Raw genomic sequence first — 20,298 nt, 5'->3', positions numbered from 1 at the left:
GGACCAGAAGTGCCTCCTACTGGCTTCCATAGCACCCTGTACTTCCTCTGGGCTCAGTACTGTCACTGCTTCCTCACCTGTACCACTTGGTATACACTCACTTCATGTGGTTCACACCACTCTATCCCATTGCCAAGCCCAGTGCCAAGGTACCCAACACATATGAGTGAATGAATTAATGAACAAATGAATGATTTAAAAAATCCTTTCTGACGTGCTTCAAATTTACAAAAGTGGCACATAATGGGGCATTCCATTTTCCAAATTTTTTTTGCTCTACAAGTTAATTCTCCACATTCTTCCAAAGACCACCAATCAGCCACCCAGTCCCAGCGTATCTGAAAACTGACTTGGTTTACATTTATCATTTTAAGAAAAAAAACAGCTCTTGTATATAACTGGGTTTGAGTACAACTAATAATAAGAGAGTGTGTTTTTTCCTCTGGTGGTGTTTCCTTGTTCTACCTTCTAATTTGGTTTTTACTAACTTTCTTTCTTGGTTCTTTTCTTTCTCTCCATTCTCTCCCTTGGAGAAATTGGGTCCTAACAAATCATTTTATATGCATGACCTTCAAATATGCCAAATGATCCAGGGGTGAGCAAACTTTTCCTTAAAGGGCCAGATAGGAAATATTTTCAGTTTTGCAGGCCATACAGTTTCTGTAGCAGCTGCTCACCTCTGTTATAGCTTGAAAGCACTAAGACAATACCTAAATGAATGATCACAGCTATGTCCCAACAAAACTTTAACAGGTGATGGACCAGATTTTGTCCTCAGACTGTAGTTTGCCAGTTCCTGAAATTTACTACCTGAACCCAAACCTTTCTCCAGAACAAAATGCCCACATATCCATACTCTTCCTTGGAATGTATTTTCCAGACACTGGGCCAACATGACTAAACCAAACTCAAATCTCCCATCTCAAACCTCTTTCCCATTTCAGAGATTAGTATCTCACCTTCTCAATTATTCCTGCTCAAAATCTTGTCATCTTGGTGATAAGGACAATGCCCATCCCAAGGAACAGAGAGGGTCTGCAACTGCAAGCAAGATAGCTCCATCCATCTGCCCCATGGGATCTAAACCCCCTCTCAATTAGAGACAGAGCAAGCCTCACCACCCCAGAATCCTCAAGACTGGGGAATAAACAATAGACTAAAGTAGACTTACTATTATTCTACTATAGACTTATAGTTAGTCGAGCAATGGAAGAACTTTTATCATTGTTGTGGAGACAGGGCCACCGGAGGTTCTGAGGGCAGGGAGAGGGAAAAACAGGTGTAATATAGAGGCATTTTTGGGATATTGGAATTGTCCTGCAAGACATTGCAATGATGGATACAGGCCATTATATATTTTGTCATAACTTACAAAATTGCGCAGGACAGAGTGTAAACTGTAATATAAACTGTAATCCACAGTTAGTGGCAATGCTTCAATATGTGTTCATCAATTGTAACATTAATTAAGGATGTTGTTAATGTGGGAAAGTGTGGGAGGGGGAGGGAGTGGGACATATGGGAATCCCTTATATTTTTTATGTAACGTCTATGTAATCTAAAACTTCTTTAAAAATAAAAAATATATATTTAAATTTTTAAAATCTTATCATCTTGGAATCTGCTTTATCCCTTGTCCCTTCCCACCCCCACTCCACTGCCCATCCCCACCCCACATTTGGTTAATCACAAGAAGTACTGAATTCTGTCTGAAATGCCTCTCACATCCATCCCCTTCTTTTGCCCTAATTCAAGACAGAGAAGTAGCCAGACAGTCAAAAGCAGAGCAAAGCTAGAAGTAGGGCAGGGCCGTGGGGCGTGGACTAAGCCTTTGAATGGTGAGATGGTTTGGGGGTAAGGGTGGGAATTGAGCAGGCCACGAAAGCCATCATGAGCTTACTTTCAAACTTTTTCTTAAAATCTTTTGCCATCACTTGTGTTGTCAACATATTACCTTTGAAACTGTGGGAACACCCTTTTTGGGGAAGGGGAGTGCTGCCCAGCAGGTTCAGGCCCATCTGACCTTGACCTCAACTATTGCATCATCCTCCCCTAACTTGCCTCCCCAATTCCAATAGGGTTTTCTCCAACTTTCAGCCCCTTTCACACTTTCCTGTGGTGATAAGTGTTCTGACTCTGTGATGGCAGCCTTCATCCCGCAGGCCAATTTCTACCTCTTAAATCCGATGAATTATAATCTCATTCACACTCTTCTCTCACGCTCAAGCTCCCTCAGGAAAGTCCTCCCCAAGTTGAGCAATTTTAGTAAGTCTTCTGAGGAGCTCAGTGAGCTACACCTGCCATATGCTGAGCCATAGACAGCGGTTACCCTGAGCAGGGAACAACATTGGTACATTCAAGGAACAGCAAGGGGGTCAATGTGGAGATGCAGCTTGGGCTCCACAGTCAGATTGACTTCACTTGTAACCTAGTTCTGCCACTTGTCAGCTGTGTGACCTTGGGCCAGTTACTGAACCTGTCTGTGGTCAGTTTCCTCGACTGTAAAATGGGAATAATTATAGTATTTCATGAGACTGTAATAAAAGGTGTTGAACAATTCAAGTACATTAATACATAAGTAGTAGCTTATAGACTATTAACTGTTTCCCCTGTCTTGATCTCTACTTAGGGAAGTACTGAAACAGGAATTTCAGTAATGAAGAAAGAAATGATCGTTCTGGTAGTATTGGACAACCATACCTTGCCCCAGCTTGTATTGGTTTGGACTCATTTCAAGCTGCCCAAAATGACAGTCCCCTCCTCCCCTGGGACCATCTCTTTTGTCCCTGATCCTGGAGATCAACTGTAGAGTCAGTTAATCCTTCCCCCTTAGGCCCTCAGGCACATCTCCCAGCACCAGAGGGGCTTATCTCATAAACCAGTAGTTTAAAAGTACAACATTTCGAGTCAGAATCTAGAATATAGGTTACCAGAGGGTGGGATGGGGATAGGGAATGGGAAGTTACAGCTTAAAATGTACAGGGTTCCTCTTTGGAATGATGGAAATGTTCTGGTAATGGATGGTGGTAGCAGATTAACAGCACTGAAATATAGTTATCTGAATGTGATCAAAAGGAGAAATCTCTGATTGTATACATAGTAACAAAATAAAATTTAATTCCATGGAAGTACACTGCACAAACAGTGAACCCTAAATTAAGCCATGTACTAGAGTTAATAGTGCAATATAAAAATGTACTATCATCAATTGTAATAAATGTTACACCAAGGCAAGGTGTTAATCATAGGGAGGTATATGGGAATCCTGTATTTTATGCATGCTAGTTCTGTAAACCCACAACTTCTCTAATAAAGGGGAAAAGTGCAACATTTTCACCAGATGGTACAACACAAACTGGCTAGCAGCCTTTGAAGCATTAGGCCCTCCAAAAAAACAAAAAGACACATATAGTCAACTGATTTTTGACAAAAAGTAAAAAGACAATCAAGTGGAAAAAGGAGTTTTTCAACCAATGGTGCTGAAACAAATGAATATCCACATGCAAAACAAATGAAACTTGACCAATATTTTACACCTTATATGAAAATCAACTGAAAATGGATCATAGACCTAAATGTAAAAGTTAAAACTATAAAACTATAAAACTTCTGGAAGAAAACATGGGAGAAATTTTTTATGGCTTTGGATTAAGCAGAGAGCTTTTAGAATTACAATAAAAACATGGTCCATAAAAAAAAAAGATCAATAAATTGGACTTCATTGAAATTAAAAATGTTTAATCTGGGAAAGACAGAGTTTTAAAAAATGAAAAGACATACCACAGACTGAGGGAAAATATTTGCAAATCACACTTGACAAAGGACTTGTATATCCAGAATATATAAAGAATTCTCAGAGCTCAACAATAAGAAAAAAACAACCAAATTTTAAATGAGCAAAAGATCTGAACAAACAACAAAGAAGAAGTATGGATGGCAAAAAAAAAAAAAAGCATACAAAAAGATGCTTAACATCATTATCCATTAGGGAAATGCAAATCAAAACCACAATGAAACACCAACACACCTACTAAAATGGTAAAACAAAAAAACTAGCAATACCAAGTGTTGGCAAGAAGGTAGAACAACTGAAATTCTCGTACATTCCTAGTGAGAATACAAAATGGTACAACCAATTAGAAAGCAATTTGGGGAAGCGGACATGGCTCAACTGATAGAGCATCCATCTACCAGGGTTCGATCCCCAGGGCCTCTTGACCCATGTGGTAAGCTGGCCCACGTGCAGTGCTGCTGCATGCAAGGAGTGCCATGCCACGCAGGGGTGCCCCCACATAGGGGTGCCCCACTCACAAGGAGTGCACCCCACAAAGAGAGCCACCCCCCCATGAAAAAAGTACAGTCCGCCTAGGAGTGGTGCCACATACACACAGAGCTGACACAGCAAGATGCCGCGACAAAAAAGAGAGACAGTTTCCCAGTGCCACTGGATAATGGAAGCAGACGCAGAAGAACCCACAGCGAATGGACACAGACAGAAGACAACGGGATGGGGAAGAGGAGAGAAATAAATAAAATAAATCTTAAACATGTCGTATGACTCAGTGTTGTGAATTGAATTGTGTGCTCCAAAAAGACATGGCCTAGTCCTAACCCTCAGTCCTGTGCATGCAAATTCATCTGTAAACAGGATCTTTAAAGATGTTATTAACTAAGATGAGGCCAAACTGGATTAGGTGGGTCCTAACCCAATACTATTGGTGTCCTCATAATGATAGAGGTAGAGAGACAGAGTGACAGATGACAAAAGAGACAGCAAGAGATGTCCATGTGACAGGCAGAACACCATGGAGTGTAGACAAGTCACCACCAGGACACTACAGACTTCAGAGGGAGCATAGTCCTGCCAACACCTTGTAAATTTTTAAAAAATCAACCAAGATGTTGGGGGAGAAGATGAAATGCAGACTGTGACAAATGGACCTAACTATATTATGAATCATTCATATAACCATACTGAAGGAGGTGAGGAAGAAAGAGCTGATCAAAATAAATTTGGGGCAAAAAAGCGTTTGGATTGGATACTATGGTTTGGAATGATGCACCCAAAAAAAAAAAAACATGTTCCTAATCTATTCCTGTGAGTGTGAATCCTTGCAAATATGACCTTTTGATGAGGTTACTTCTTTTAAGGTGGGCCCAGCTGAATCAGGGTGGGTCTTAATCTTATGACTCTAGGCCTTGTAGGGAAGGTCACAGAGAGAGAGAAAGCCACAGGGTGCAGATAGAAGCTGGAAACCAATGGTGCCCAGAAGTTAATAAAAACTGCCACATGCACTGTCATGTGACAGAAAAGCCAAGGACCAAGAGTTACCAGCAGCCAGCCCCGGAATGCCACAGTCTCCTGGAAGACAGCATCGCCTTGATGACACCTTGACTTTGAACTTCTTGTGGGATATAGGGGAATCCTCTATATTTTCTATGTGACTTTTCTATAACCTAAAACTTCTTTGAAAATAAAGAAAAAAGAAAAAAAGACACTGGGGGAACATCCAGAAGAAATTGTCACTGTACATAATAGAGAACATGTCTTATGGTGACGAAAGACACAATGAAAAATTTTTATTTTCTATTTTTGTATTTTGTTTTTTTAATTATTATTTTATTTTTTATTATTTTTATTCATTTATTTTTTGGCTTGGTTTTTTAAGGAGGTTTTGGATTGCAGAACGGTCACAACTGTGACAGAGGAGGATCACTGGTGCAGGGTGTTGGTGACGGGGGATGGGTGGGGAGGGGTGCACCTGGGGCATGACTTTATGGAATATAAATATGTTCAAGTGTTCATGGGGTGTTGTCTCGGTGGGTGGAGACCCACACAATAACTAAAGAATATTTAATTCCCATCTTGAGAACTTCTGCTACATTCTATAATAGAGTGGCAAGAATCCCTAGAGTACATGAGCAGTGCCTAGCAAAGGAGGACAAACCAATATACTAGGCCCTTGACATTGATGGTTGTACTTATAAACCTTTCTCTTGTGAAACTGAAACTTAGCCTGAATTATGTGTTGCCTAAGAGTTACCTCCTGAAAGCCTCTTTGTTGTTCAAATGTGGCTTCTCTCTAAGCCAAACTCAGCATATAAACTCACTACCTTACCCCCAGCATGGGAAAAGATTCCCAGGGATAAGCCTCCCTGGAAATGAGGGATTATTACCAAGTGCCAGCTAGCAATGCATCTGGAAAAAGAGCTTGACTGAAAAGGGGAAATGGTAAATACAAGTGTGTTTTTATGGCTAAGAGACTTCAAAGTGAGTCAGGAGGTCATTCCGGAGGTTACGCTTAAGCAAGCCTCAGCAAGATCTCACCGACTGCCACAGCAAACAGTGCCTCAAATAGCGGGGCTCTGAGGGCTCTAGAGACATCCAGAAACTACAGAGCAAGGCAGACAGCTCAGGAATTCAGCACCCTGTCAGTAGGCCTTACTTTGGAATTTATGCTCCCCAGTGTAACAGAATTAGACTCATTTATAGGTTCTCTACACCTTCTACTTGGACCTATAATTAGCACTATACTTGATAAATATATGTCCCAGGGACTTAAATCTTTTATCTTTCCATGTGCCAATTTGAGCCCTGAATTTCAGCAGAGTTGCAACTCCTACTTTCCTTCATTGGACTCACCCAGGACAACTAACAAGGAGATGATGATGGGCAATGCCAATTCCAAGGAACAGAGAGTGTCTGCAACTGCAAGCAAGACATTTCCATCCATCTGCCCCATGGAATCTAAGGCCCCTCTCAGTCAGAAACAGAGGGGATCACCATCCTAAAATCCTCAAGATTGAGGAATGAACAAACGTAAGGGGGGAATGCAACAATGGACTAAAGTGGACTTATTATTATTCTAGCAATGGAAGATCCTGTAACATTGGTATAAAGGCAGTGGTTACCAGAAGTTCTGAGAGGAGAGAGAGAGAAAAATAAGTGTAATATGGGGCATTTTTGGGACATTGGAATTGTTCTGAATGACATTGCAATGACAGATACAGGCCGTTATACATTTTGCCAAAACCTATAAAAATGTGTGGTGCAAAGTATAAACTATAATGTAGACTATTGAACATGGTTAGTAGCAATGGTTCAGGATGAGTTCATCAATTATAACAAATACACCACACTAATGAAAGATGTTTTTAATGGGGAAAATTGTGGGAGCGGGAGGGGGGAATGTGGGAATCCCCCTGTATTTTCGATGTATCATTTATGAAATCTAAAACTTCTTTAAAAATAAAACGAGGGCGGCGGACTTGGCGCAGTGGTTAGGGCGTCCATCTACCACATGGGAGGTCCACGGCTCAAACCCCTGGGCCTCCTTGACCCGTGCGGAGCTGGCCCATGCGCAGTGCTGATGCACGCAAGGAGTGCCATGCCATACAGGGGTGTCTCCCGCATAGGCGAGTCCCACGCACAAGGAGTGCGCCCCAGAGGGAGAGCCGCCCAGCGCGAAAGAAAGTGCAGCCTTCCCAGGAATGGTGCCACACACATGGAGAACTAACACAACAAGATGACGCAACAAAAAGAAACACTGATTCCTGTGCCACTGACAACAGAAGTGGACAAAGAAGACGCAGCAAATAGACACAGAGAACAGAAAACTGGGGTTGGGGGGCAGGTGAAGGGGAGAGAAATAAATAAATAAATAAATCTTTTTTTTTAAAGTAATGGTGAAAAATACCCAATACTTTAAAAAAAATAAAATAAAATAAAATAAAAAGACTGAGCCAGTAAATTCCCATTGTTTAAGCCCACCCATTGCATGTATTGGATATTTGCTTCAGCAGCCAGGAAACTAAAACAGATACTATAAAGATAAAGACAAAGAAAACTACATACTAACAAACACTATTGTAGTTGGTAAATTTTTCTCCAGGGATATGATTAAACAATTCTGAAACTACTTTATATACATACTACAGATAAACAAATTAGTAAAAATATTATTGGAAATATAGACCAGTTTCCTTTCTGTAGGAGAAAGAAATTACAAATATGAAAAGAGGGAGACAAATCAACTCTGTGGTGCTGTATTGGAGTCAGGGGTACCAGCGTAGATGCATGGCTTTTGTTTAATATACATACAGATAAATGGATGTAGAAATAAATACAGATGGGTGTTATGCATAGGTTAGTAAACATACAGACATATTCCTAACTCTGTTTTCACTAAGAGGAACTAGAAGCAGTGACAGCCCAACAGTGCTGAGCACTCTCAGTACCCAGATTTTGGTTTCAAAAATGCCATTCTCCTCGGGAAAGTGGTTGATTCCTGTGGTGTCAGAAAGTAAGGAAGGGCTCAAAAAAAGGTTTTTTTAATGACAGGTCAAAAGGGCACAGGAGCCAATCTGAAAGAGCTCCCAATGATCAAAACTGGAATTTGAACAGCAAAATAAATAAAAATAGTATGTTAAGAATTATCAATGAATCTGGGGAGCAGATGTAGCTCAAGTGGTTGAGCTTCCCATGTAGAGGGTCCTGGTTTCCATACCCGGTACCTCCTAAAAGCAAACAAACAAATAAAACAAAACAAATGAAAAAACCAACTCTCACTTTGGGAAATGGATGTTGCTCAATGTTGAGTGTCTGCTTCCCATGTACGAGGTCCTGGGTTCAATCCCTGATACCGCCTAAAAGGTAGGTAGGTAGATAGATAGATAGATAGATAGATAGATAGATAGATAGATAGATAGATAGATAGATAGATAGATCAGAGTTCCTACTGATATAAAAAACTGAATAAATAAATAGGAGAGACAACTCTCACGAAAAATTCCAACTAACAAATGCAGAAGAATCGTGAGAAATAGAAAACATCATTAGAACACCACAATAATAATTGCTGAAGCAAGATCCAATAATGGATGCTAAAATTAGTGAGTGAAAGTTTAAGCAGATATTTTGAAATGCATAATCTTAAAGTATCTTCAACCCCCAAATATTAATACAAAGGGAAAAATAGCTACCTTCCAGTGGAGAAACCTGGCAGATAGCACCTCAATCAAGTGATCAGTGTTGATATATACACCCCTGATATGAAGCACTGATATGGGCACATCATATCTGTGGTATCCTTCCCCATAATACAACCTCAATAGAATCATGACTAAACGTCAGAAATAAACAAGATGAGGGACAGTTTACAAAATACCTAATCAGTACTCTTCAAAAGTATTAATCTCATGAAAGACAAAAAACAGACTGAGGAAATGTCACTGATCAGAGAAGACTAGGGAGACATGATAACAAAATGCAAATGTGGGACCTTGGATTGGATCCTGTAACAAAAAATGCACATTATGGAAAAGGTGATAAAGTACAAATAAAGTTCATAAGTTGTGGGTAGTGGGTGTAGCTCAGTGGTTGAGTGCCTACTTCCCATGTATGACAAGGTCCTGGGTTCAATCCCTAGTACCTCCTTAAAAAAAAATGTCTATACATTGTTTAATGATATTGTATAAATATCCATTTCTTAGTTTTGATCATTGCTCTATGATTTTGTAAGGTATTAAAATAAGGGTAAGCTGGATGAGGGTCTACAGGAATTTTCTACTATTTTTGTAACTCTTCTGCAAGTCTAAAGTTATTTTAAAATACAAAGCTTAATTCAAAAAAGTATATCTTTCAGTAATGAAGAAATTAAAATAATATATTGCAGGTTTATATTTCCTGGTTTCTGGTTTTTCTGTTAATATAAGTTTTTTAAATTATGGCTTTTGAACATTTTTTTCCATAATGACTCATACAGAAATTCTAAAGAATGGTTCTGCTTAATGGCTTCCTATTGCCTTTAATTGCATTCGAATCTATCCCTGAGTTTGCTCTAACCCTCATGGACTTCCTCTCCCCATTCCCCTACATACCCTGCACTCCCCAAAACCCACCTTGACCTCTCCTAACTTCATCCTTTCTCCCAGATTCTAGTTGTTCAGAGCCCATGGATGCTCCCTAGCAGGGAGAAATCTCATTCTTCCCTGAACTCCCAGAGAGTCTCCCTCGTTACCCTTATCAATGTCCAACACTGCGTGTAGACCCAGGCATCAGTGCCACTGCCCACAATTGGGAGTGTCTTCCTCCAAATATTCTAACTAATTCCTCTGTAGCTGGGACCAGACAGTCAACAGTGCCTTCCAGGAGGGTTACCTGAGACTAGACCAAGACCCAAATGTTCCCTGGTCCCCATTTATCCCCCTTAAGGGTTCTCGCTTGTCCTCTACACCAACATGGGGTTCATCAGATGCCCTGAGGATCTCCAGGACTTGGTCTATGGAGTCATTCTAGGAACAGATTTCTCCTTCTGGACTTTTGAGGGACCACTTGAGATTGGGATGCCAGGATGGTACTGCCACTCTGATTTGGGGTTACTCAAATTGTTTATATGAATAGACGCTCTGCAAAAAATATTTGCCCAGGCCCTCACATACCCTAGGGGTAGCCCTGTCGATTTCTATCATATACTGTCATTGCCTTGAAGGGCCCATGTCTTAATCATGTCTGCATCCCCTCAGGGTGCCTATCTTAGTGCCTTACACTCAGTAAATATTTTTCAGAAATGAATGCATGAAGGCAGGAGTAACATCTCAGATTTATATATTTCTTTCCATCTTTGGTTCTATTTTTTTCCCTGCACAATTTCCTAAATCATCAAATTCTTCTGAGTGGCCAGAAGGGATATGATATTCATGTCCCCAAGCCCTCCATTCACTGACCTGACACTTGATGTGCTGAAAGTTTATCAAGAAGGAACAAGCACACCTCCAGATTTTCTTGACTGTAAACTGCAACTGAACTTCAGCTCCAAAACATGTGAAAACGGCCACGCATGGGAATGGTGGTTGAATGGTTTCAAGTTAAGCAGTCCAGTAGTTTGGATTGAACAATGCTCTGGCTGCAAAAAAACTGTAGTGATAGCACATATGTTTGTCGTGCTTTGCTTTTGGTCTTCTGCTCCAAGGTTGAGGACACTCTCCCAAGGGGGAAAGAAAAAAGGAAGAAGAACTGGTTAGGAGAAAAATACCTTCACCCATCACTGAAATACTTCGTACCTGAGGCACAACCACCTTGAGAGAAGAACATGGTGGTGGCCCTTTACAGTCACCTGATTAAGGGGCTTGGGTTTGGTCCTGACTCAGAGAAAAATACGGCACCACCAAGAGGCCTCCCCACAGCACCTGAACACTCACAGCCAAGCCTGAGCTTGGCCCTAGCAGACATATAAGAAAAGATGACTGCCAGAGCCACCAAGAGGGTGGGAGGCCTGCTGTTGCCAGGTCCACCCGCATGGATCACAATGACTGCATGAGGTCATGGAATGTTGAAGATGAAATGAAAGTAGCTCCTAAGTCACAAAGTCACAGGCAGGTAGGCATCCTTTTGAGAGGTCTCCCAGGAATAGAGCTGTACCCTGATGAGTGGGAGAAGTAGCTTCCTCTCCTGGAGAGAATTTGGATCAAATCCATGCATGTCCGATGCCCACCAAAGCCCACTCTCCCCAGAACTTGCTGGGATGGAAGGATAACTACAATCCTCCCTGGAATTTGCCTGTGCAAGGGTAGGGTGTGCAGAGTTTGAGACAGAGGTGAATGGACAGGTGTGCTTCTTAGAGTAGCAGCAGAAATGTGGCAAGAAGCTGGCAGCAGCCCTGAAGAGGGCCCTGACACCATGGACAATGACAAGTCTCCTGAGCCCAAGACGAAAGGTGAAAAGGCGTCCCCTTTCTTACCACTTAGGCCGTTGGGAGCTGCCTCAGTATAACAACCAGTGACCACATGGACTCTGGAGTCTCCAACTTTCCTTGCCAGGGACCCTCTAGAATCGGGGTGATGTGTTACATTGACTTAGGTTCAGGGCTTGGCAGACAGGAAATGAGAGAGTTGGATCTCGTGGTGTACTCAAACTGGCTCATACCGGCTCTAGGTGACTTTAATGTTCATTTTGTGCCCTGGTTGACATAACAGCAGTAGCTCGAAATCAGACATGTTGGGAATATTTGCGCCACATAAATTGGCTAACACTGCAAGTCAGGATGTTTTTCTAGAAAGCCAGATGTTAAACATTTACCAGCACTCCACTGGTTGGAAAGAATTCCAAAATCATTTCACTAGTGAAGAAATGAAAACTCAGAAATTCATAACTTTCCTAAGTGCACCCAAAAGTTTCATGGCTGAGCTAGAAGGAGCACACACATCTTCAAACTGCCAGGACACTGCTGCTTCCACCCCGGGTCACACTGACTTTGTTTCTGACAAGGAAATAAATGTTGGGGCTTGGGTCTAGGGACAAAGACTAAGAAAGACACAATCCTGCATGGACTCATCAGAAACCCACCATCCTAGAACCTGGGTGGTCAAAACTTAAGACCCCTGCCAGGAAAGCGGAGAGCTTTGAAAGCAGAGGGTAGCTGAGTCCTGGCAGGCCATGTGGTGGTACAGCATGGCTTCCCGCCAAGCCCTCCAGTCTTCCTGATGCAGGTAGACTGAGCTCTGGTCATTGTATGTGGCCTTTGGGAGCCCTGGGCTGGTCCTGGGTCATTGACCCTGAGGGTGGAAAAACCACATCTGGCAAGTGCAAGGTGCTGGTGAGAGGGACGCTCTGCTCCTCTCACCAACCTCTCATCAAGTAGGACAGTGTGAGGACAACGTGTATTTAGTGCTAACAATTTCAACCCATGGGAGATTTTGCAAACCCCTCTTTCTTCCTGTTCTTAAATTAATTTTGGATTGGAAGGAAGAGAAGCTAGGTCAAATTCTTAAGAATCAATTTATCCTTCTTGCTCCCTTGAACTGCTCCTGTTCTGTTTTAGTTTACATTAGACCCACGTGGTCCCTGCCCTGCTCCTTGCCCTCCCCACCCCCATCAATGAGGACAAGGAGGCATTGGGACACATCCTTCCACTTAAAAGAGTAACAGCAGGCCCCGAAACCCATGCAACCGAATAAGAAGGGACAAGAGCAAGCAAAGAGCTGGTCTCCAAGGCAGGTCCAACAGGGAATGGGGCAGGTGCAGCCGGACTCCTGAGAACAGGAGCAGGTGCTTAGCACAAGATGATTCAGCTTTGAGACAGCCCTGAGCCAGAGCCTGGAGTCCCAGCCACAGAGGGAGGGCCCATTCCACACCACCGCCTCCTCCGGACCTTGAGCCCTGTGAGGCTGGGGGTCCAAGGCAGCCTCCTGGACCTGAGACCCAGAGAAACTGAGCCAGGGTGCAGGGAGGCCAGCAGGGGGTTCCATTCCCAGAACCAAGGAGCTGACCTTCTCTTCCAGATGAGTCTGACCCTGAGACCTTGCTGGTGTCAGCATCCCAGAACAGTGATGAAACGCTCTACTGTGAGGCCGAAGCCTCCTCGACTGTAGAAAAAGAGAAGCCAGCCCGGGAGAATTCAGAAACAGACCTGGAGATAGAAGGTGGGGGAAGACTTTTGCAGGAGGTGACGGTGACCGCCTTCTGCAGAAGCTGAAATCTGGTTTCCCGGGAGCTGCCCCATCCCTTCTCTCCACAGCGGGCCATGGCTCTGCTGGCATGTGGGCAGGAACCCCTGCACCCAGTTTTATACCGCAGCCCCCGCCCCGCCTGGCCTGTCTGCGGCAGCTGCAGTGCCATGACCTGCCTCCTGGGCAGGGTATTGCCACAGCTGGTTGAAAGCTAACCCAGGAAATGCACCGGGATTTCTGGTTTTCTAAATGTTTCCCCATGTCCCATCTTATGAGACCTCTCAGGAGGTAGGCATAATAACAAACCTGCATTTTCTCAGGAGGGAAACAAGGCTCAAAATGATGATGCGTGTCACCCAAGGTCTTGGGGACCTTACAGCCCGTGTTCCCTGAGTCCAGCTTCGCTGCCCACCTCTCCACTGCCCATCTCCAAGCTCCAGAGGCTCCTGGAGTGTTACCTGTAGCCCTTCCATCCAGGTGGCACTTCTCCACTCACCTCAGGGTCCTCAGTTCCCCTACTGGAGATCCCACTTGTTCCCGCTAGGTGTGCCTGGGTGTTGGGGGCTGGCTGAGCTGGAGGGTTGCAGACCACACCTCCACCTTCCCCCTCCTCCTAGTTTCTCCAGGGAGCGAAGTGCCCAGAGGAGAATGCTGCCGGGCCCCTCATGCATCCCAGCCGAGGCTAGCCCAGGCACCCTTTCTCTCCTCTGTTCTTGCGGGGACGGCAAGAGGCCGCAGAGACGCGGGCAGGGCGGGAGGCTGTTGTGTCCATTTAAACGGTGGAGCTCATCCACGGAGAGGCAGTTCATGAAGCTTCCTGCTGTGGTCCACAGACCACCTCACCTCCTACGCAGGCCTCCTGCCCCCCCATCTCCCCACCCTAGGGTGTCTTGTTGCTTGTTCCCTGGCTTCTTTTGCACTTCAAGGCTGCCACTGACGTTGATTTCCACACCTGATTTTATCTGGTCAGAGAGGTAACTTAGAAACACTGGGTGCTGTGCCCCTGGCACTGGCTTCCATCTCACCCCTACCTCCAGTGTTGTCATTGTCACAAACTGCCCCTAAAATAGAGCCGTTGCGAATCTCTCTAGAAAGGGCCAGGCCCTGAACACATCTGGTGTCAGCATCAAACAAAGGAGCATGAATCCAAAAGTCAGAGCCGGGGATTACCTGCCCTGCTTCGACAGACCCTAACCTCTAAGGGCTGAATTTGATGCCCAAAACTCAAGACGCTGTGCTGGAATGGAAGGCAATGTGGGGCTCAGTTGCTCTGGCGCCTCGTGCCCCTGCAGCTGGTGCTGAGATGCTGAGAATGGGACGCACAGGCTTTGTGGAGGGAAAGAGAAATGAGCCTGGGTGGCAGCAGCAAGCCTCCCCTGGATGGGGAAGCTGCAGAAGGGGGAGAGGTGGGGCAGACTTTGCTCACCCACCACCTGCTGTTTTTCCTACATAACAGTAGTTCCTCTACGGGACGATTTCGCTCCTCAAGGGACATTTAGCAAACTAAGGGGGCTGGCACTTGCCCCTAGTGGGTAAACGCCAGGGATCCTGCTAAATATCCTACAATGCCCAGGACAGCTGCCCACAACCAAAAATTACATCACTCAAAATGCCAATAGTGTCCAGGTTGAGATATTCTGCTCTACGACCAACCCAAAGAGAAGGCCAGTTTGTAGCTCTGCCTGCAAAATAAGCTTCGCTGTCGATTTGGTATAGTTTCTCAAAGTTCCCACTGTCTGCCTTTGGAAGGTTTGGGGTGGGTTGGCCAAAGGCCCTGGGCTCCAAAGGGAAACAGAAGCAGAAGTAGACCGGGTTTGCCAAATGAGCACACAGCTGCTACAGCCCCCAGAACTCAGGGCGCCCCGTTCCCACTGACCCTGAGCCCGGCTAGTCTGAGGCTTGAGGAACAAAGGCCCCCAAAGGGCTGGGATGGAGAAGTGGACTCCCCATTTCTGTTAGCTGGTTTTCAGCACTGATAGTTATGTGTGATCTACAGTTAGAGTTTTTGTTGGTAAAGCTGGGAAGACAATCCTTTTTGTGAGGAAAAAATGGCAAGGGAAGCCTTTGAGAAAAGTTAAGTCCAGTCAAATGCAAGTTTGTTTGTTTGTTTCCTACTGGTTTCAAGTCTTCCCATCTTGCAATGTCTTCCCCTCTTGAGAAGCCCACTCTGTCTTGTGGTAGCTTTTTAGCTGGTCCTTCCTCACTAAATCTTTAGTAAACCTTTATTCATTACATACATTTTAATAGTGGTAATTAAAATAAAATTGAAATGGAGGGAAACAGATGTGGCTCAAGCAGTTGGGCTCCCATCTACCATATAGGAGGTCCAGGGTTTGATGCCCAGGGCCTCCTGGTGAGGGCAAGCTGGCCCACGTGGAGTGCCGGCCCACGTGGGAATGCCACCACACATGGGAGTGCTACCTGGTGCAGGAATGCCAGCCGATGTGGAGAACTGGTGCAGCAAGATGACGCAACAAGAGACACAGAGGAAAGAAAATAAGAAGATGTAGCAGAATGGGGAGCTTTAAAAAAAATTAAAATGGAGACTCCAACAGCCCTCAAAGATCATTCGTTTTTATCTGGTTTGGGCCCTTCAGAGTTGTCCCAAGGTGGGCTGGGCCTCAACACATCCACGTAGGCAGGTGTGGGGGCATACTGGCCCAGGGGCTTCATTTCTTACCCAAAGGGACATGTCCATCTGGGCTTGCTGGAGTTAGGGTCTCCCTCTCCCACCACTGGCTGACTTACTAGATTGGGGGTGCTGTACTTACACCTAGAGTACATTCCCATGGGAACAGTGCCCTGGCAGAGAGGGGACCAGGCAGAAGTGAAAGTGCCTAGGGCTAGAGAGGAGATAAGGCAAAGGTGGAAGAAAGACCCTACTTCATCCTGTCTTTACAGATACTGAGAAATTTTTCACCACTGGACAGAAGGAGCTGTACCTGGAAGCCTGCAAACTGATGGGTGTAGTGCCTGTGTCCTACTTCATCCGGAACATGGAGGAGGCCAACATGAACCTCAACCACCACGGGCTGGGACCCAAGGGCACCAAAGCTATTGCGATAGCCCTCGTGGTAAGCAGACCTGGTGGAGGTGGGGGGTTGACAGGTGGCGGCCTGAGATGCAGAGGGTCCTCCCTCTGGGAACCTGAATAGAAGTCTGTGCGACCACCCCTCTCGCAGCTCTCCTTGACTGCCAGTTGATTTCCTCAACAGCCATGGACTGCCCTTCAACACCTGGGAAGGAGGCTGCTAGAGCCCTGGTCCTTGGAAGTCCATGCTCCTTCCTCTTCAGGAAGCAAAGGCACAGGCCCATGGGTCCGGGAGAGGGGCTGAGCTGGGCTCCGGCCCAGGAGCCAACGTACAAGCTCAGAACAGAATACCAGCCTGAGTGTCAATCCCAAAGCTTACCTTTGCTATAAACGGGTTTCCTACTGAGCCGCCTTGGGCGACGTTAAAATTCTCGAGACCACACTGTACAGCAGATCATGTTTTTCCCACAGGAGTAATGTTATCTCACGGGTTGGCGGGACCGAGAAAGTATATGACCTTGAACCTGTCATAGCTTTATACAACTACAATTGATTGAGTACAAAATGGACTTCCCACAGAAAAACAGAAAATTTATCACCTGTATGTCAGCACAACACCTTTTGTCAGGAAAGTAAAGAGAAGGTTTGATATAGCTTGTTTTTTGTTTTGTTTGTTTGGTGTTTTGTTTTTTGTTTTTTCTTTGAGAAAGTGTAACAGCACTGGGGCTATGCACATGCCCATTAAGAAGTTACATGACAATACAAAAAAATTTAAAAATAAAAAAAAAGAAGTTATATGAAATGTGAGATTATGCTATTTTCAGGAGGGCAGAAGGAAAAGGAGAGATGAGCAGGAAAAAACAAAGCCATCTTGAAAAATATTGTGAGTTGATATATTGATTAATGAAGTATTTGGAACACACCATTACCCCTTTTTTCCTTTGTAACAGTAGTTTCTGTTGGAATTGTTTTTCTTCTCTGAGTCTCTGTATCATTCATTCGACAATCATTGTGGCATTCTGGCATGCTGGACTTTCATTTACCATTTGCATTGTTTAACATTTTGTGGGTTTGTGTTTTCCTGGTTTAGTTGAAAGCAGAGTAAAGACCATATTTCATACTTATCTGTATCTGTCTTGACCCACCTAGCACTCTGCCCTTGAGCTTGTGGAGAGCAGGTCCATGGAGAGCAAGTCTTGTCTCTGTGCATCGTCATTTCCCCAGCAGTTAACACAGAGGGTGACAGAAGGGAATGTGGACAGAGTTGGTGCTTGGGCCTCCCATTTCCCCAAAGAACCTGCTGCCTCTTTATGACTCTGCAGGTAGGGGTCCAGCCCAGGTTTCCGGACACTGTGAATAGCACCTAGACTTTGGGAGCTGCAAACACTTGGGAGGTCATCTTCACCATCGTTTGTCTTTGAGCACGAGTGAATTTTGCCCACCCCAAAGAGCCAAGATCAGGAAAAGACAGTCCATGAAGCCACTGGGTGAACCATCCCCACCTTTCAATAGCTTGCACCATCACATTTTCCTTTTTCTTGGTGAGAGAAACAGGCACTGGAACTCCTTGCCACATTTGTCACCCCTCTCACTGCTTGGTAGGCTTCACAAATGCCCAAGTCCAAAGAGTTATCTGTTGTCTGTTCCTTTACCTTTCTATTCTTGGAAAGAGTGGGACAATAAAGATTTTGGTTTGCATTAATCCCAGTCCCTCAGACTGCAGTGTATACCATGTCCCCCTGTCTGCCAGTGGAAATGCAGACTAGCTTGGATGTAACTCTTTAAGATTTAAGTCCAGCTCCTTCGAAAGAGCCTTGAGGCAGCTTCCTGATTTAAAGTCTAAACTAGAACAAAGACCTCTGAAGGAAGCAAAGTGAATGCTTTAGAGGACCTCCTTGCAAAAGTCTTTGTTTAAATATGCTCATTAAATATATCAAGTTTCCTTCATCTTGGAGTAACAGTCTGCCTTCCTCCCAGGTAAACATTTCAAATGTGTTCAGCTCATCCTTGCACTTCTTACATTTCAGGGATTAAATTCTCTTTTAAATTCCCCCAGGGCACTCTTTCTGGTCAAGGGGCCCAGTGGGATGGAGTATCCTCTATGCTGCTGCCTGTTCCCGTTTACTCCTCCAGAATTCCTAGCGTGGATCTGCACACCCTCTGACACGACTGGGATGTTCAAAAGAGGGGACAAGGTCTGGCCATGGCAGGGAACTGGCTTGATCACCAACCAGCTCTGTGTGTCTTTCTCCCCCTTCCCCTGTGGTGGTCAAAGTCCAACACAACTATCAGTAGCCTGGAGCTGGAAGACAACTGCATCATGGAAGAGGGCATCTTGAGCCTGGTGGAGATGCTGCAGGAGAACTACTACCTCCAGGAGATGGTACTGTTTCCTTCTCTGCTTGCTCCTCCCATCACCCCTGGGGCCTTGGAGCCCACCAGAGACAAGTCCAGGGCCCCTGCCCAAGCCCAGACTGCCCACGAGCAGTCCAGGGGCTCCTCTGCTCTGGAAGAGGACCACCATGCATCAGAGGCTGGCCGAGCAGGCCCATGTTCCCTGTGGCCATGGGAAACCCTAAGAAACCATTTCTGTCTGAATTATATAGCCCCTAAATGGTTAAACTGACTTGTACATAGTGGCCTTAAAGTGAACGCTTCTAAGCAAATTAAGACATGAAATAATTTCATAAAATACAATTTGCCAGTTAAAGTACCAGGGCTAAAATTAGGGACGTGGGGAGTCACTGAAAGCCAACTGAAAACCAGGACCAGTCCCAGGGTGTCCCAGCAAATCCTTAGAAGAGCCTGGTCTGGAAACCAGGTTTCCGGCTTCCCTTCTCCTGGTGCTCTGGCCTACTCCAGCCCTCCCAGTCCTGCCACCCCGGCCCCTCTCCCCACCACAGCCCCACTCGCTCGCTGCGGGCCTCCAGCAGCACCCTGACATTTGCTCATGAGGGTCCTCCCGTGGGTTTTTACATACTCAAGGGTTTTCTTGCCTTTTAGAATATTTCTGGCAATAATCTTGGTTTGGAGGGGGCTAGAATCATCTCGGAGTTTCTCCGGAGAAACACCTCTTCACTCTGGAACCTTCAGCTTTCAGGTGAGCGCATGGATTGAGGAGGATGAGGACACTTGGGAATCAAAGGGAAAGAAGAATGGGAAGAGCAGAGAGAGCCCAGGGTCTAACTGAACTAGACCAGGTCCTGCTGGTTTCAGAGACCAGAACGCCGTGCCTACACCCTGCTAAAGCCTTCCAGTTGTCCTTCCCCCAACCCACCGCTTTTCTTGACAAAACACCTCTGACTCATGAGGAACACACTCTTCCCTCTTGCAATGCAGCTTGAAATTCTCTGCCCCCAGATATCTGCATGGCTTACCATCTCACTTGACTCATGTCTCTGCTCCAATATCATCTCCTTGGAGAGGCATTCCCTAACCGCCCTATCAAAGCATCGCTTCTCCAAAGCAATCATTCACTATCCCGTTTGCCAGTTTGTTTTTCTTTATAGCATTTATGACTGCCTGACCCTCTAGTATATGCTGATTTTCATTAGTTTATTATCTGTCTCTCCCACTAGGAAAAAAAAGTCACTTGAGAATTCAAATACCGACAGATTCGCCTTCCCTTAGGGTTAGGATTTGAATTTATATTATCTGCAAGGTTCTGGAACCCCTAAGCCTTGAAATTAACATAAAAAGTCATCCATGCTAGTAATACCCTGAAACATGCAACAGAAATAAATATAAAATCTCTTTGGAGGGACACCCCTTCACCCCGGGCTGCTCAGAATTCACACAGACAAAAGCCCATTATTGATGGG

At 44.9% G+C, this 20,298-nt stretch overlaps 2 protein-coding genes across 3 annotated transcripts in view; one reads left to right on the top strand and one right to left on the bottom strand.

The window, feature by feature from the left end:
- The window catches only part of ANGEL1 (angel homolog 1), a 47,300-nt gene extending 36,498 nt beyond the window's left edge, over nucleotides 1–10,802 (bottom strand). Inside the window, exon 1 of one of the 2 annotated variants that reach the window (XM_058292995.2) lies at nucleotides 10,726–10,802. The gene's annotated coding sequence lies outside the window, so the exon portion shown is untranslated. The remainder of the gene's footprint in view (nucleotides 1–10,725) is intronic. The other variant, XM_058292994.2, reaches the window with a different exon arrangement.
- A 783-nt stretch (nucleotides 10,803–11,585) lies between these two features.
- LRRC74A (leucine rich repeat containing 74A) overlaps nucleotides 11,586–20,298 on the top strand; it is a 44,871-nt gene continuing 36,158 nt past the window's right edge. Inside the window, exons 1-5 of the mRNA XM_058292993.2 lie at nucleotides 11,586–11,714; nucleotides 13,279–13,419; nucleotides 16,348–16,520; nucleotides 18,753–18,860; nucleotides 19,481–19,577. Of these exons, the coding sequence (XP_058148976.1) occupies nucleotides 11,633–11,714; nucleotides 13,279–13,419; nucleotides 16,348–16,520; nucleotides 18,753–18,860; nucleotides 19,481–19,577 (601 nt within the window). The 5' untranslated portion in view covers nucleotides 11,586–11,632. The remainder of the gene's footprint in view (nucleotides 11,715–13,278; nucleotides 13,420–16,347; nucleotides 16,521–18,752; nucleotides 18,861–19,480; nucleotides 19,578–20,298) is intronic.

Source organism: Dasypus novemcinctus, chromosome 3 (genome assembly GCF_030445035.2).
Source record: "Dasypus novemcinctus isolate mDasNov1 chromosome 3, mDasNov1.1.hap2, whole genome shotgun sequence".
Taxonomy (NCBI): Eukaryota; Metazoa; Chordata; class Mammalia; order Cingulata; family Dasypodidae; genus Dasypus; species Dasypus novemcinctus.
Note: the sequence above shows the minus strand (reverse complement) of the source record. Positions and strands in the feature narration are given on the sequence as shown.